Source organism: Oryctolagus cuniculus, chromosome 17 (genome assembly GCF_051225735.1).
Source record: "Oryctolagus cuniculus isolate XC-2025 breed Fujian yellow rabbit chromosome 17, ASM5122573v1, whole genome shotgun sequence".
Taxonomy (NCBI): domain Eukaryota; kingdom Metazoa; phylum Chordata; class Mammalia; order Lagomorpha; family Leporidae; genus Oryctolagus; species Oryctolagus cuniculus.
In genome coordinates, this window is record NC_142883.1 from 46,552,024 (window position 1) to 46,569,715 (window position 17,692).

The following is a 17,692-nucleotide window of genomic DNA, read 5'->3' on the forward strand; positions in this document are numbered from 1 at the left end:
GTGTTTTTTCCCTCCTCTTTTTTTTTTTTTTTTTTTTTTACAGGCAGAGTGGACAGTGAGAGAGAGAGACAGAGAAAAAGGTCTTCCTTACATTGGTTCACCCTCCAATGGCCACTGCGGCCAGCATGCTGCAGCCAGCGCACCGTGCTGATCCAAAGCAAGGAGCCAAGTGCTTCTCCTGGTCTCCCATGGGGTGCAGGGCCCAAGCACTTGGGCCATCCTCCACTGCACTCCCTGGCTACAGCAGAGAGCTGGCCTGGAAGAGGGGCAACCGGGACAGAATCCGGCGCCCCGACCGGGACTAGAACCCAGTGTGCCGGCACTGCAGGTGGAGGATTAGCCTATTGAGCCGCGGCGCCAGCCTTTTCCCTCCTCTTGTTTTAACCTTTCCCTCTACTGATAACCACTCTGCAATAGTCTACTCCTAGGGCATTATCAGTAGAACTCCCAACAGTGTGTCACGTGATACCCTGAAATGCTTAAACATTCTTTGAGTACAAAACTCAAGCTGCAGAGAAGAGGACGAAAGAAACCACACATCCATGCCTTGGTTCTTTAAGCTGGAGAAAATGTAGGTAACAGCAGTGATACCGTCTAGCTGTGTAGTATTTTATAGTTTTGAATTCAAAGCATGGTATACCATGTAGAGCTTAGCATCAGACCCAGCTCCAATAAATTCTGTGATCTTAGGGAAGTAACTTCATATTCTCAACCTGATTTTTTCATCTACAAAATGGAGGCAACAATGCCTTCTGCTTCTACTCAGGGCTGTTATTAATTTCATTTATTTATTTGAGCAGCAAAGAGACAGAGACAAAGATAGAGCTTTCTTTCTGTTGGCTCACTCTCCCAAATGCTTGCAACAACCAAGTCTGGGCCTCCAGAACTCAAACCAGATCTCTAGTTGGTTGTCAAGGATCTAACTACTTGAGCTATAACCCGCTACTTCCTAGGGTGCACACCAGCAGGTAGCTGGAATCAAGAAAGGAGCTGGGACTCGAGTCCAGGCACTCCAATAGGAGATGTGCGTATCTCAAGTGGCGGCTTTACCACTGCGCCACACACCTGCTTCAGGAACTGTGTCTTAATCCGTGCAGCGCCAGATCCAGACTTTGCCTTTCATAAACTCTGCTTGGTTGTACTTGCTCTGAAGTGTAAGAGGCACCCCCTTGTGATTCTACTCCTTCACCCATGCATCCCTTGCTCCACAGGTCCTACACAAAGACCATGCCAAGAATCAGGGGAGTCATTGTTGCATGGAAGAAATAACTTTTTTAAAAAAAAAATCATTTATATTTTAAACTTAACAGGCCACCAAACTCTCCACATAATAAGTACTTGATCAATCTTTGATTGGATCATTTTTTCACAACTAATGAACCTTACCCATTCCCATTGGGGTAACTTTTTCCCTTCTTTTCTGAGAAACGTTGCTGGCCCCATTTCTAATGGGTGGCATCAAAGCCTGCCGATGCACCGAATGGGAGGTGGAAGGGAGAGGAAGGTTTCCTGATGGATTTGTTTCTCATCCATGCTGGAGAACAATGTCAAAAGTAACCCAGTAGGCATTCTGCAAAAATGTAGATATTTAGAGTTCTTTTAAAGTGAGAATTCTCTCTATCTTCTGTGGTCACAGTTGTTTTATTATCCTACTCATCAGTTGACTGTGAAATAGGAAGTAAGTGGGTAAGTACCCAGCTTCTGGGGAAGAGAAGAGTGATGAAAGTGAATGCGCCTCAGAGTTCTGGCCCCTGTTTTGGTTGCCACTGTCAGCTTGGAGACTAGAGTCTCATAAGAAGGAAGACTGAGGTGCAGTCCTTTGCCTTCTGTTACATGTTCTCCACTACACCAGCCCCATCCATCTCTCTCTCCCCACCACTCCATGCCCATCCCTTAGGAGCACAGTGTGGAAGTTGACAACTAAGTATATATGGGCATCAGCATGACAGCACCACACGTAGTGTGCGCAGTGGGCCAGGGAAGCAGAAGTAGCGTAAGCGTGATCTCTGTTCTCAAGGAGCTTATGATAACATGGCATGACACGGGAGTTTCTGCTGTGAAGCAAGCAGTTCCACCTTTTGTACCGACTTCAGGTTACGAGTGACTGGTTGTAGTGCTGTCTCAAGGAGCATTTTGGGGGCTGGTGTTGTGGTACAGTGGGTTAAGCCACTGCTTATGTGGCTTTACTGGAGTGCCTATTTGAGTCCCAGCTTCTCTGCTTCTAATCCAGCTTCCTGCTAATGTGCCTGGGAAGAAAGCAGAAGATGGTTCAAGTACTTGGGCCTCTTGCTACCTATGTGGTAAACCAAAATGAAATTACTGGCTCCTGACTTTGGCCTGGCCCAGACCTGGCTGTTGGGGCCACTTAGGGAGTAAGCCAGGTAAATGGAAGATCAACCTCTGTCTCCCCCTTTCTCTGTCGCTGTTTTAAGTAAATGAGTAAATCTTTCCTAAAAAATGAAGAAGAAAGATTCTAGAATGACACTAAAGTTCAGTGACAAAGAGAGCCATTATTAATTAGCATTGCCTATAGTGGGCCCCGGGTAGGAGAAGGCTGGCGTGTTTTTTCAATATTTGGTGCCTTTACACTTTTTATTATTATTATTATTATTTGACAGGTAGAGTTATAGACAGTGAGAGAGAGACAGAGAGAAAGGTCTTCCTTCCATTGGTTCACTCCCCTAATGGCCGCTACGGCCGGTGCACTGTGCTGATTGAAGCCAGGAGCCAGGTGCTTCCTCCTGGTCTCCCATGCAGGTGCAGGGCCCAAGCACTTGGGCCATCCTCCACTGCCTTCCTGGACCACAGCAGAGAGCTGGACTGGAAGAGGAGCAACCGGGACTAGAACCTGGTGCCCATATGGGATGCCGGTGCTACAGGCGGAGGATTAACCTAGTGAGCCATGGCGCCAGCCCCATGGTGTCCTTACACTTTATAAGTAAGCATCAAGGCCAGTGGTTAAGATGCTCTTGTCCCATATTAAAGTGTCTGGGTTTATTACCCAACTGCAACTTCCTACCCATGCGGACCATAGGAGACAGCAGTGATGCATCCTGTCACTGGGTTGCTGCCACCAGTGTGGGAAAACAGATTGAATTCTTGTCTCCACTTCCACCTCAGCCTAGCCCTGACCATTGTGGGTATTTGGAGAGTGAACCAGCTGATGGGAATGTCCTCTCTCTGCTTTTCTTTGCCTCTGCTGAATGGATGAATGAATGAGTGAGTGAGTCAATTAATAGAATTTTTTTTCTTAATCCAGTGTCAGTACGTGATAGATGGTGGATGTTGTGGTTGCGAGAGAGAATTGATGTGAGTGGTTGTACCTGAGCAGAACTTGAAGGGTGAATGAAATATGGAGGGAGAACGTGGCGGCCAGGCAGGAGGGGGTAGTCATGGGGTGAGGAGGTGACACTCACTGCTCAGTGTGTAGGGTGAGCTGTGGAGGAGAGGCTGGAGGGCCAGGGGAAACTTGAGGCAAGAAGAGGTTGTGAGGAATAGGGGTGGTGGCCACGTAGCTTCCCAGGGCAAATGAGCGAGAGCCTTCCCTGCTTTCTGTCGCCACAGACAAAGACCCAGCCTAAGCCTGAAGTTCTTTGACGGCAGAGTAGCCACATCTGGATATAATAAACCTTCAATAACAAAAGCCCTGGAGTAAAATGTCAGTTTTTTCTTGTCCCTGCTAATTGATGCTGTGTGTGGTTCCTTTTTTTCTTCTTCTTGACTATTATATAAATACATTTTAAAAACACAGCTGGATTCCTGTAGCCTTAGACAGAAACCTAAAAAGATGCAAAATGTCAAGAGTAGAGGGGGTCCCTCCCATTGTTCACACAGCACAGCGGTGCAGTGCAGTGCAGAGAACAATCGACAGAGCTCTGCTGGATTCTGACAAGTCATGACTCCGTGTGGCCAAGGCACATTCAGGGATCTGGGAGTGAGAAAGAGAAGAAAATTGCACCCGTTGTTACCACCGGGGCCCAGGGCAGATCTGGAGCTGCTCCTACCCCCTTGTGTCACAGGATGCTTGCTTGCTTGCTTTCTTTCTTTTTTTTAATGTGTTTGATTTAAAAAATCATAATGTGTTTGATTTTGGAAGTGCTAAGAAAAAGCTGCATTCAAAGAGAAGAAAAGTGTTAATTTTTGTGTATGTTTTTACAGTTTCTCTTTATTTAGGCATCTGTCTCTTGGACACATTTAGGTTTGTGATGTCTAAATATTTGCTGACATCGTAACTTTGTGTTTTAAGCAGTAGAGTGGTTAACTTTAAAAGTGAGAGTAGTGCCTACTTTGTAAGGTTATTGTGAAGGATAAATGAAATTCAATGAGGTGATGCATCCAAAGCACCAACCTAATGCCTCCTTGAGCATAAGTGTTCAGAAAATGATTGCTGTTGTTATCCAGGGCCTTCACTTGTGGAATGGGGAGATGGTACGAATATGGTAGTAGAACCACTGTATGTACTTGGAGTCTGGACTCAGCTCTACCACTGAATTGTGTGACAAACAGCCTCAGTCTTGATTTCTCTTCTTTTAGAGGGCCAACAATCACTCGTGTCTTTCACAGGGATTTGGGTCGGTGTGGGAATGAAATGCCCTGCGAACATAAAACAGCCTACAAATACCGAGCTTCGCTGCCACCCTTAGCACAGGGGTGGTGGTGGCGAGTGAGGATATTGATAAAAAGCAGTAGCAATGATTATTCAGCAGTAATTTATGTACATTGCAAAAAAGCACATTTGCCTTGCCTTTCTTGAAGTAAAAGAACATTTTGTTTTTTCTTTCTAGAAACCTTGGAGAGTTGATAGATCGGTTTGTGGCTGATTTCAAAGCCCAAGGGCCACCTAAGCCCAATACTGATGAAGGGGGTGCCGTGCTCCCCAGCTGTGCCGACCTCTTTGTCTACTACAAGAAGTGCATGGTGCAGTGCTCTCAGCTCAGCACTGGGGAGCCAATGATCGCCCTGACCACCATTTTCCAGAAGTACCTCCGAGAATATGCCTGGAAAATCCTCTCTGGCAATCTGCCCAAGTGAGTCCTATTCTTCGTGGTCTGGGTGGTGAAGTGAGATCGTAAGTATGCCTAAATATGGAATCTGCTAGGAAATCCACTCTGAAGTTGTTTACTGAACTACTAAGGAGGAAAACAGTGTGATTGAGTTCCCCAGGGCCTGAAACTATTTCCTCCCTAACGACATTCCACAGCTGATCAAGACCATTAGCAGAAATCCCCATGCTGGCTGCCACTGTAGGTCAGATCTTACCACAGTGGTCTAAAGGGATTCTGTTCCACTAACATGGGGCTTCATTCACACGAATTCCACTATAGGTGCTTGCCCTTCCTCCCCAAAAAAAGTGAGATGATGGTGGAAGTAACTATTAACATAGCATCAGCAATTTCATTCAGACCTCATTCAGTGAAATGATGCCCTGGAGTGCTAGCCACGAGGGAGGCATGTCAGTGCTGTTTCCCTTGTCTTGTTAGGTTCTCAAGTGTTTCTTACCATGTGTTTGCATCTTGCAGGACAGTCTGTTGTTTAAAGGTATGGTAGGATTTGGTGGAGACAGGAGCATTGCTTAACACTGTATTAGTCTGGACATAAAGTGTTGTTACATTGCTTATTGCTTAAAGTTAGTGGATGATTTGACTAGGGCTTTAGGGCCAGGTTGGTTATACAGTAATTTTTACTGTAATCGATCATGACCATAAGTAATGTTTCTGATTCTAGCATTTACAAATCTCCCATCATTAAATTTAATAATCCTGGAGTTAGTTTCTGTCATTGTCACTAAAATATGTCACTTATGGGAGTTTTACATTATTTAGAGGAAAAAGAATAAAATCCTTTCCAGACTTGAAGTGACAGGAATGTTTTACTAATGATAACTTCTTTTACTATAGAAAAAATTATTTTAAAAAATTTTGGCCAGGCCGGAGCCGCAGCTCAGTAGGCTAATCCTCCGCCTGCGGCGCCAGCACACCGAGTTCTAGTCCCGGTCAGGGTGCCGGATTCTGTCCCGATTGCCCCTCTTCCAGGCCAGCTCTCTGCTGTGGCCAGGGAGTGCAGTGGAGGATGGCCCAAGTACTTGGGCCCTGCACCCATGGGAGACCAAGAGAAGCACCTGGCTTCTGGCTTCGGATCAGCGCGGTGCGCCAGCCGCAGCGCGCCAGCTGCGGCGGCCATTGGAGGGTGAACCAACTGCAAAAGGAAGACCTTTCTCTCTGTCTCTCCCTCTCACTGTCCACTCTGTCAAAAAAAATTTTTTTTAAGAATTTTGTGCTAATTATGCAGATAATACAAATTCATTATAGCTTAGAAAACACAGAAAAGCATGAAGAAGAATTAAAATCTATAATCTGTAATCTCACCACCTAAGAAAACTTGTTCAACTTTTGGTATATATCTTTCCATCTTTTATATACAATGTATGTGATATGTGTGCTTTCATTTGTTTAACAGAACTGGGACTAGGCTGCTTATGGCTTTATACCCTGCTTGCTGCTTTTAGCTTAATATCATCCTGGGAGCATTTTCCCATGGGTCTCGGTCAGTATCCCAGCAGGAAACAAATGGCGTCCTTAGCTGGGATTTTCATAGTAAAGAGACTGCTCACAAAAGTGGGGACAAGGAGAAGGGAACCCACAGAGGATTCCAAAGCATCTTAATACTAGTGGGTAAGGTTACCACCTTGGAAGTCACTGGGAGCTGGGGCTGAGGGTGAGGGGCTGCCCCACAGAAAATGCAGTTGTGGCGGTGTGAGATGCTTTTTGGTCTCCCGAGCATGCACCGTGCCGTAGTGTTCACTTGTGTACTCCACAAGCACAACACACAACTTCCAGTGCAGGATTTTCCAGACACAAGTAGTTGGGGACTAGCTGTTGAGCTCCCAGTGATCCTAAATGAGTTCTGTGTATCAGGAAATTACAAGCTAAAGGGAAAAGCAGCCCAGTGGGCTTCTCTGTGATCATCAGATCACATGGTTAGTGTGACCAACTACCGGCTGATGCTTAGAATCCTCTCTCCCTTTTTGGTGAGAGGATCTTAACAGATGATGGTCAAGGCAAGGTCAAGAGGAAAAGGACTCCTTGTCTGTGGATTTGTTTGAGCTGCGTCCAGCCTTTCCTCCCCGTCGTCTTTGTCTGACAATGTGCAGTTTCCGGTTGAGGGAGCAAGTTAGACATTCCAGCCTAACCAGTTCCTGTTCTTTCTCCTCAGAACCACCACGAGCAGCGGAGGGCTGACCATCAGCAGCCTCCTCAAGGAAAAGGAGGGCTCAGAAGCTGCCAAGTTCACCCTCGAGGAGCTCTGCCTCCTCTGCAGCATCCTGAGCACAGCAGAGTACTGTCTGGCCACCACCCAGCAGGTGAGCCTTCCCGGCCGCCCCGCCCACCACCTCACTGGCCACCACTCAGCAGGTGAGCCTTCCCGGCCGCCCCGCCCACCACCTCATTGTCTGGCCACCACCCAGCAGGTGAGCCTTCCCGGCCGCCCCGCCCACCACCTCACTGGCCACCACTCAGCAGGTGAGCCTTCCCGGCCGCCCCGCCCACCACCTCACTGGCCACCACTCAGCAGGTGAGCCTTCCCGGCCGCCCCGCCCACCACCTCACTGGCCACCACTCAGCAGGTGAGCCTTCCCGGCCGCCCCGCCCACCACCTCATTGTCTGGCCACCACCCAGCAGGTGAGCCTTCCCGGCCGCCCCGCCCACCACCTCACTGGCCACCACTCAGCAGGTGAGCCTTCCCGGCCGCCCCGCCCCCCACCTCACTGGCCACCACTCAGCAGGTGAGCCTTCCCGGCCGCCCCGCCCACCACCTCACTGGCCACCACTCAGCAGGTGAGCCTTCCCGGCCGCCCCGCCCACCACCTCACTGGCCACCACCCAGCAGGTGAGCCTTCCCGGCTGCCCCGCCCACCACCTCATTGTCTGGCCACCACCCAGCAGGTGAGCCTTCCCGGCCGCCCCGCCCACCACCTCATTGTCTGGCCACCACCCAGCAGGTGAGCCTTCCCGGCCGCCCCGCCCACCACCTCACTGGCCACCACTCAGCAGGTGAGCCTTCCCGGCCGCCCCGCCCACCACCTCACTGGCCACCACTCAGCAGGTGAGCCTTCCCGGCCGCCCCGCCCACCACCTCACTGGCCACCACTCAGCAGGTGAGCCTTCCCGGCCGCCCCGCCCACCACCTCATTGTCCTGAACTCTGGGTCACACTGTTCAGTCAGGAAGTCTGAGCCCTAACAGGGCTGTTGCTGCCACAGCCTTGGGCAGACCAGTTGGCCTCCCACAGAGGTGAACTCAGGGTACAGCCAAAAGACTGCCGGGGCAGCCATCCTACAGAAGGGCCTTGTTCAGAGGAGACTGGGCAGAAATGTGTGACCGGCCTCCTCCCGGAGCTGTGTGAGCCGCCCAGCGGGCGTGACCTCCTGAAAGTGGGTCAGCAGCACCGTCTCCCATAGGAGAAAATTAAGAGCATGCTTAATGGTACTAGGACCCAGCCTGTGGTGGCGATGAGTCAGGGGCAGTTCTTCCACCCTTAGAAGTGTTACTAAGCTAAGCAGAAAAATCCTTCGGGTTTTTATATGTCTCCTGAAATTGATATGGCATTCTCACTCTGCCGAAACAAACAACCATTGTTTGGGATGCTGACGTTCGGGAACTGAAGCAGGAAAGAGTGATGACTATTGGAGTCCCCAAATGGCAGTAGTTCAGAGAACTGATGGAGCCAAAGGAAGACCTGGAATAACTTTCCATTCAGCCTTCGACATGGGATTAGAAGTTCTTTTTCACGTTTGGTCTGGGATCTCCTAAGGCCGAGAGGAAGAACATAATTTGGGAAGAGTCCATCCTCCCACCTTTTTGTATTTATGTACCCATGTCTGGATTATAGGAAGACAGTCGTTAAAGGATAGCCGGAGCACAAATGCAGGAGCAGGAGCTGGAGAAGTGTTCCCGCAGGCCCACAGCTGAGGACGAGCCAGCCAGAGGCAGAGGCGCTGCTCTGCTGGGGATGTGATCACGCTGCGTGCCACAGGGGATGACCCGTAACACTTGGCAGTCAGCGATCCACTTAGTGCCAGCACTCTGGGGCAAGATGGCAGTGTCTGTGAGGGCCTCCAGGGCAGGGCTCTGAGCTCTTTTATGAAGAAACACTATTTTTTTAAACAAGATTTATTTATTTATTAGAAAGTCACAGTGATGAGGAGAGAAATAGAAATGAAGAAAGAGAGGTCTTACATTCACTGGTCCACTCTCCAAGTGGCTGCAACAGCCAGAGCTGAGCCAGGCTGATGCCAGGAGCCAGGACCTTCATCCGGGTCTCCCACGTGGGCAACAAGGACCCAAGGACTTCTATCTTCCACTGCTTTTCCCAGGCCATTAGCAGGGGGCTGGACTGGAAGTGGAGCAGCAGGGCCACAAACTAGCACCCATGTGGGATGCCAGTGTCTCAGGCAGCAGCTTTACCCACTACACCACAATGCCAGCCCCATAGAAACCCTATTTAACTATTTTATGTGTGTGCAGAAAATCATACACACATATAAATACAGTATTTTGAGTAAAATAGCCATAATGTAAACAATAAAAATAATCACTTTCAATCCCAGCACCTGCAAATAATTCTGTTAGCAATTTGACATGTTTTCTTTCTTTCCTTTTCAATCCTTTTTCATAGATAGTTTTATATCTTATAGCCTGAATTCAATTTTGTATTCTTTATTATTAGTAGTATTATAGCATTTTCATTTCTTCTGTTGCTGTAATATCTTTATTACTGCCCTTGTTTGTAGCTATATAACATTCTATTAAGGGACTATATCACATTATTTAACAATGTCCCTGATAATTATTTGTTGTTCAAATTTTTGCTTTTGTAAAAGTTCTACAAATAACATCTTTTGAATATAGCACCTTAAATGTTTAGTATTACTTTTCTAGAACAAATTCTTAGAAATTCTAGAAGTATTACTAGATCAGAAACTTTTGATGACTCATATATGTGGCCATTTTTATTTACTGCAAGTTGTTTTTCCTGATTATAAAAGTAGCATTCTTTGGGCTGGTGCTGTGGCGTAGCAGGTAAAGCTGCCGCCTGCAATGCCGGCATCCCTTGTGAGTGCTGGTTTGAGACCCAGTTGCTCCACTTCTGATCCAGCTCTCTGCTATGGCCTGGGAAAGCAGTAGAAGATGGCCCAAGTCCTTGGGCCCCTGCACCTGTGTGGGAGACCCAGAAGAAGCTCCAGGCTCCTGGCTTCAGATCAGCCCAGCTCCGGCCATTGCGGCCATTTGGGGAGGGAACCAGCAGATGGAAGACCTCTCTTTCTCTTTCTCTGCTTCTCAAATAAATAAATAAATATTAAAAAAATTTTCATCTATCACCTTTGAAGATGTTAAGGAACCACCGGTATGAATCAAATATTGATAAATAAAGGAAAAGTTTTTGTCCTGCCTTTCATATCTGATATGTATCATTAACAGGAAGAAGTTTCTCTTTGTAGCTGAAGTTTAGCTAAAAAGTAAAGAAGATAGGTGGGCTTTTGGCCTAGTGATTAATATAGCTGGGATGTGTAGTTCTGCTTCTGACTTCAGAACCTGGAAGATAGTTAATTGGGTTCCTGCCACCCACATGGGAGACCTGGATTAAGTTCCAAACTACTTGCTATGGTCTCAGCCTAGTTCTGGCTGTTGCAGGCATTTAGGGAGTAAATCAGCAGGTAGGATCCCTCTTTCTGCCTCTTTTCCCCTCAAATAAATAAATAAAGTTAAACAAAGAAAGAAGAAGAAAGATAAATTTAAAATATCCGTGTCTGTACTTCCTAATGGAGTAATGGGTGCAGGCATTGAGCCTCAGTGACTGCTGAGATCTCAAATCTGTACTGTCACAAAGTCTTCTCGGAACAAAGAATGTGAGCCTGATCAAGCTTTCACTTATAACTACCCATTTACAGGAAATACAAGGGACACAGGAACAGGTCAATTCATAACTGTAGACTTTATCAACAAAACCCAAACATGAGAAAACCTACAGGAAAACAACCCAGTTTCCTTAAAGAAAAAATTACAGAGAAGTAAAGAGAAATGGACAAAGAAACTAAAGAGAAATCAGAATCTGAACAATGAAGAATTAGAAACTAAAATTCAAGAAATCATGCCAGGGGCCTGCGCTGTGTCGCAGTGGGCTAAAGCCCCAGTCTGTAGCACCAGCATCCTATATGGGCACTGGTTCAAGTCCCGGCTGCCCCACTTCTGATCCATCTCTCTGTTGTGGCCTGGGAAAGCAGTAGAAGATGGCTCAAGTCCTTGGGCCCCTGCACCCATGTGGGAGACCCCAAAGAAGCTCCTGGCTCCTGGCTCCAGATCGGCGCAGCTCCATCTGTTGCGGCCATCTGGGGAGGGAACCATTGGATGGAAGACGTCTCTCTCTCTTTCTCTCTCTCTGCCTCTCCTTCTCACTGTGTAACTCTGACTTTCAAATAAATAAATAAATCTTTAAAAAAAAAATAGTGTGTGTATACTTACTAAATTGCTTCCCAAAAAGCTTACACTGATTTATATACCCCTAAGAGCATTTTGAAATTTAAAACGAAATGTCATTCTTAGAGTTTGAGAGATTTCGAAGTGCTATATTAACCAACTTCCAGGGATGTTTTCAAATAGTTATAATTCCTGGCCAATTGTATTTTTCTTTGAAACTATGGGGGCATTTTGGCTATTTCTGTCCTAGACCATAGGCTAATGAAGTCAGGGACCATATTTCTTTTGTTTCCCAATGTATCCCCAACACTTTATCTAGGTAATTGGCTCATTCTAACACTTACTAAATATTTTATCTGATATTACCACCACTATCAAGTCTGCAGTTCATGAATCACAAAATATCTTAAAATCTGGATCTTGTCAGAATTAATGGTGGGAGTTACAGATGTGTCATAAAAAGCAGAGCACTAAAGGATGCAGGTTTTGGAGGAAGTTTGATTCCTGGCTCTACTACTTAGTATTTTAAGTAGGTAGCTCCTCCCTTTTCTCATGTGCAAAATGGAGATAATTCTAGAATCTTGTTCACAGGGGTATGAGAATTACATGAGTCAGTCAATAAAACCATACCCGCGTCATCAAACTTAAGGTTAGCTGTTACTGTTAGCTTACTCCTTTCGGTAATCATTAAACATGTTTCTATTTCTCTCATTTCTTGACAGCTAGAAGAAAAACTCAAAGAAAAAGTTGATGTAAGTCTGACTGAACGAATCAATCTAACTGGAGAAATGGACACCTTCAGCACGTACGTACCTCACACTCGTGACTGCCAGGGCCTGCCCTCCCTGCTTCAGGAAGCAGCATGTCCCAGGCTGCGAACTTTAGTCACTACAGAACCTAGGAGGTCTCCAGAGCCTTCTGCTGGGCCTGGTTGTTCTGCACCAGCCACTAAGGACGAGCATTAAAGGTGGTGCAGCTGCCTCCCGTTCTGCCTCCCCAGATGCAGGCATTCTTTTAGCTTATAGGGTCTTCACTGTGGCACTATTGAAAATAATCAAAGAGAAGAAATCTTCCCATAACCATCCCTGCAGGAAAGTCAGGTTCCAGGTCTCCTCTGTGCTGTCACCTAAATCCACAGAGGGCCAGGCCCACCCCCCATGTTTTGAAATAGGGTGTGTGAACGACCAGATTTCAGCCAGTGTGCGTGTGTGCGTGTGTTTGGCAACTCTGCCCAGTAAGTTCAAACAGTCACACCATTTGGAATAGTTCCTCAGTGTTACCTTGCAGTGTTTTTGTTGTGATTAGTTGCTCTACTGCTGCCATTAAATGAAACAGAGGAGCCAAGCTTTTGCTTTTACGTCAACTACTAAATGTAGGAAAAATCAAGATTCTCAGTTTGTTTCCTCCTCTTTTCTCACCTCTTTTTTTTTTTTTTTTTTTTTTTTTTTTTTTTTTTTTTTGGTTCTGACATAAATATTTTTGGGAAATGGGTACTTCTGAAGTAGGCTGCAAAGAGGGGTTTCTGAAATTGCAGTCAGGGAGACTGACCTGGAACCTTGTGTTGTGATGGGGTTGACTCCGAGTAAGATCATGACACGCAGAGAGAGCCAGACAGCTTTTCCATTGTCATTCATCAAAGCTCATGCCTTCCTGACGGAATGACGCATCTCACTTGTACACGCGTGTCTGAACTGTTCGAAGGAGCTGTGTCAAGTCATGAGGTAATCGTTTTTTCAGTGGTGACCAGAATAATTTGTTTGATTTGCAGTGTCATCTCCAGCAGTATTCAGCTGCTGGTTCAGGACCTCGATGCTGCTTGTGATCCTGCCCTGACTGCCATGAGCAAGGTACGGTTTCAGGAAACCAGTCCCTACCAGACTTCCAAGGATGACCTGGTAGTTTCCATAGACCTTTGCTTCTCTGCTCTTCAAGGCTCCAGAGATACCAGCGAGAGGAGAATGGGAGGACCTCCCAGAGTTCCCTGAGGCACTCGCTTCTTCTACTGCCTTTTGCCTTTTGTCAGTTGCTTGTCCTTTGTTGGGGGAGTGGGGGAGTGGCAAATGTGTTTGGTGAATCTTAATTAGCATCTGACACATGCTAAAAACCTTACTGTGGTCTCCCAAGAATGGTTGTTTTTGTTAGTGCTTAAAGCAGTAACTCTGACTCATTCTTCATTCTTGTGCACTGGGAAGTTTTTCTGACTCTTTCTGAGCTCTGGTGCCAGTGCAAAACTATTTGATGGTTGTGAACTCTGGTTTTCTAACATTGTGATAACCTGTCAGTCAGCCCTTGGCCCTCAGATCCACTGCTTTGGTGATTCTGTGCCACTTTGGTTGCTATATTTGGCTTTTATGTGCTTGTGCTTTTTCTTCCTCTCAAAAAAATATAATTCCTTAAGTGCATGGATCAAATCTTGTACCACCCTTATATTGTCTTTTTTTTTTTTTTAAGACTTATTTATTTGGAAGTCAGAGTTACAGAGAGAAAGGGAGAGACAGAGAGATACTCCATCCATTGGTTCACTCCCCAAATGGTCACAATGGCTGGGGCTGGGCCAAGCCAAAGCCAGGAGCCAGGGGTTCCTGACATGGGTGACAAGGCCTCAAGCACTCAGGCTGTCTGCTACTGCCTTTCCCAGGCCCTTAGTAGGGAGCAGGACACGAAGTGGCACCCAGGTAGGATTCCAGTGCTGCAGGCTGTTCCACAACACTGCTCACTGCCTACCCTACCCCCATCTTGTCTTGAATATGGAACACTCTCGTGTGGAAATAGGCGATTGTTGCTTTCTAAGCCCAAACAGCATGAAGCTGCCTTGTAGCTAGGAAGCCAAAGGCTTATTTTTATGCATTTTTTTTGAGACCACAACCACGTTTGTTCATTTACATATTACCTGTAGCTGTTTTTGTGCCACAGTGGTGGAACTGAGTGACAACAGGAAGACCATGTTGCTCACAAAGCCTAAAATATTTACTGTCTGTTCCTTTGCAGAAAATGCCTGCCAGCTCCAATTCCAGAGTCGTAGGCTGTGGTAGCATTCTTGCACATTCTGGAGAAACAACTACTTTGAGGCATCCAGGCCAGTAGCACAGGGCAACGGAAAGAACCTTGACTTCGAGTTAGACAGATCTAACCCTTCCAGGTTTTCCTTTGAGAGTGTTGACCAAATGACTTTTCCTGAGTGGGCCCAATTTGGCTCTTCTGTGGGTGAAATGTGGATGTCTGCCTCCCCAACTTGTTGCGAGGATAGAACGTGAAGAGAGGGGCTGGTCTGGTGCCAGTCACATAGCAGGTGCTCAAGAAATGTTGTTCTCTTTTCCTCTTGTCAGGAGGAGTGGCCGTGTCACAGGTCGGGTTAGCAGGCATTTGGTATACACTTGATTTTGCCATAGATTGTAAATATTTAAGAAAAATGAGGCCAGAACCAAAACTTAGGCTTTGGAGTTTCATGAAGCAAACAGGGAAGTCCTGAAATAACAGCTGTCTCGGAGTTTCTCTTCAAAAGACTGAGCCTTTCACCAATCAGTTACGACATATATTTCTAATATTCTCAGTGTTTAGAAGCAGAATACTCTGAGCAGGCAGGTTGAAGCTAATCCATTTCCTTAAAGGAACATGGCTCTCAGGGTTCATTTTGTAGGCTCTGATTATCCCCTAGCTGCTGGTGAGCATTCCCTACATCCTGAATGTGATATGTTCCAGCTGCCATCTCTCTTGAACTGCCACACACTTTAGATTGGAATGCAGCTGGTGAAAGAATTTTTGCATTTACCAAAGTAAGAGTGGAATTTTTTTGCCAGTACAATAACAGTTGGAGGGAGCTTAACACTGCAGGTGTTGCTTACACGAACTGTCAGCTCATTAGGTGGATTTCCCTCAAAATCCCCCTATCCTTAGCCTGCCCCCAGACCCACACCAGCAAGAATTAGCAGAGATCCTACCTTCAGAATCTTTTGTTTATATCATAGGAAAACCACAGACTTGGGCAGGCAGCATCTGGGAGAGCGTTAATTTTTTGTCTGGGTCTTCTGGAGTTCTAGCAAAATGAAATCCATGTGATGAAAATCAACAAGCCAAGTGGTCGCAAATTGATTCAACACACACTATTATTTGTGCCTGCATCCTGTTTTGTGTTGTTTCTTCTAGGATTTTTTTTTTTTTTTTTACAGGCAGAGTGGACAGGGAGAGAGAGAGAGACAGAGAGAAAGGTCTTCCTTTGCCATTGGTTCACCCTCCAATGGCCCCTGCGGCCGGCGCGCTGCGCTGATCCAAAGGCAGGAGCCAGGTGCTTCCTCCTGGTCTCCCATGGGGTGCAGGGCCCAAGCACTTGGGCCATCCTCCACTGCACTCCCGGGCCACAGCAGAGAGCTGGCCTGGAAGAGGGGAAACCGGGACAGAATCCGGTGTGCCGGCGCCGCAAGGCGGAGGATTAGCCTAGTGAGCCATGGTGCCAGCCTCTTCTAGGATTTTTTAAAAACTTGTGTGGTAATGATTATTTCTGTTTCTTATTCTGTCACCTTTGCCACTAGTTGAACAGTTCATTTCAGACTTTACCCAACACAGTGTTGGGAATTGCAAAGCTGGGCAAGGCACTGACTGTAGTATCCTGAGGTGCTTGGATCCCAGTAAATATGGAGCAAGAGAACTGTACCATGAAGGTCTGAAAAAAATCAGTACCTTAAGAAAAGTACAAAATACAACCTCTTTAAAAGAGGGGCGAGTTCACAGCCAAGAAGGGAGGCAAGGAAAGCCTTCGGAGGACGTAGCGTCTGGGATAGAGCAGGGTGACTTTTGAACAAACTTGCCAGTAGGAGGGCATTCATGCCAAATGAGCAAGGTTTGTGAAGCTAAGGACGTTGAAGGTTTTGTCAAAATTGCCAATCTCATTAAACATCTTAGGAATTCCATAGGGCACTCTGAGCATGGACTGATGCAGTCAAGACTGTCCTCACGAAGCTTCTACTCTGCTAGGGAAAAACAGAAGCATCTGGGTTATAAGTAAATGTGTTTTATAAGTGGTCAGGGAAGTGGAAGTTGTGCTTGCCAGAGGGGAGTAGAGTTGTTGCATGTTCTCAGTTAATAGCAGAGGCTTCCTTGACAAGATGGGCTGAGTCAGGCAATTTGGTAGCTCACTCTCCTAGAGGAGACCTCATTCCCATTGACGGCACCACGCGGTCTCCCCCTTGTTGACCTACAGGGCTGTCATTATTTGTCCCTTGGCCAGCTTATTAGCTCAATTCGGACGCACCTGTGTAGGTTCCCGTACTCTACTCTCTGAGCCATTTCCACATCCCTAAATGTACATTGCTTTTTTTGTGGCTTCCATGCCTCTCCTCATTCTATTCTTTCTGCCTAGAATTTTCTTCCCATTATTGTCTACTTAATAACACCTTTTAAGATTTAGTTCAGATATCTGCCCCCTTTTTAAAAACTGAAGTATAATCCATATACACAAAATCTGTCCTTCTGTAGTGTATGATTCAGTGGGTTTTAGTATATTCACAGGAGCATATTCACTATAGAACTCCACAGTATCAGGGCTGGCATTGTTGTGCAGTGAATTAAGCTGCCCTTTATAGTGCCAGCTTCCTGTATCAGAGTGCTGGTTTGAGTCCCCGCTGCTCCACTTCTCATCCAGCTTCCTGCTAATGTGCATGGCAAAACAGCAGAGGATGACCCAAGCACCTGATCCCTGCCACCCATGTGGGAGTCCAGGATAGAGTTTCTGGCTCCTGACTTCAGCTTGGTCCAGCCCTGGCTGTTCTGGCTGTTGTAGATATTTGGGGAGTGAGACAATGGGTAGAGAATAATCTCTCTCTCTCTCTCTCTCTCTCTCTTAAATAAATAGATAGATCTTTTTTAAAAAAATTCTACAACATCTTTTTCATCCCTAAAAGAAACTCCATACCCATTAGCAGTCATGCCCTGTTTCCCTGACAACCATTAATCTACTTTCTGTCCCCATGGATTTGCCTACTCTGGTCATTTCACATAAATCGAGTCATATGACATGTGACCTTTTTTCCTGAATTCGTTCACTTAGCATAGTGTTTAAGCTTCATCTGTGGTGTACCATACATCAGTACTTCATTCCTTTTTATAACTGAATAATATTCTGTTGTATAGATCCACCACCTTTTGTTAGCCATTCATCATTTGGTGGATATTTGAGTTATTTCTATTTTTTAGCTATTAGGAATAATGCTATGAACATTCATGTA

General features: G+C 46.3%; 1 protein-coding gene across 3 annotated transcripts in view; it reads left to right on the forward strand.

The window, feature by feature from the left end:
- The window catches only part of VPS53 (VPS53 subunit of GARP complex), a 171,904-nt gene that overhangs the window by 117,522 nt on the left and 36,690 nt on the right, over positions 1-17,692 (forward strand). For all 3 annotated transcript variants that reach the window (XM_089317572.1, XM_070061169.2, XM_089317571.1), the window contains 4 exons: positions 4,785-5,027; positions 7,213-7,360; positions 12,197-12,279; positions 13,243-13,321. In XM_089317572.1, coding sequence (XP_089173698.1) covers positions 4,785-5,027; positions 7,213-7,360; positions 12,197-12,279; positions 13,243-13,321 — 553 coding nt within the window. The remainder of the gene's footprint in view (positions 1-4,784; positions 5,028-7,212; positions 7,361-12,196; positions 12,280-13,242; positions 13,322-17,692) is intronic.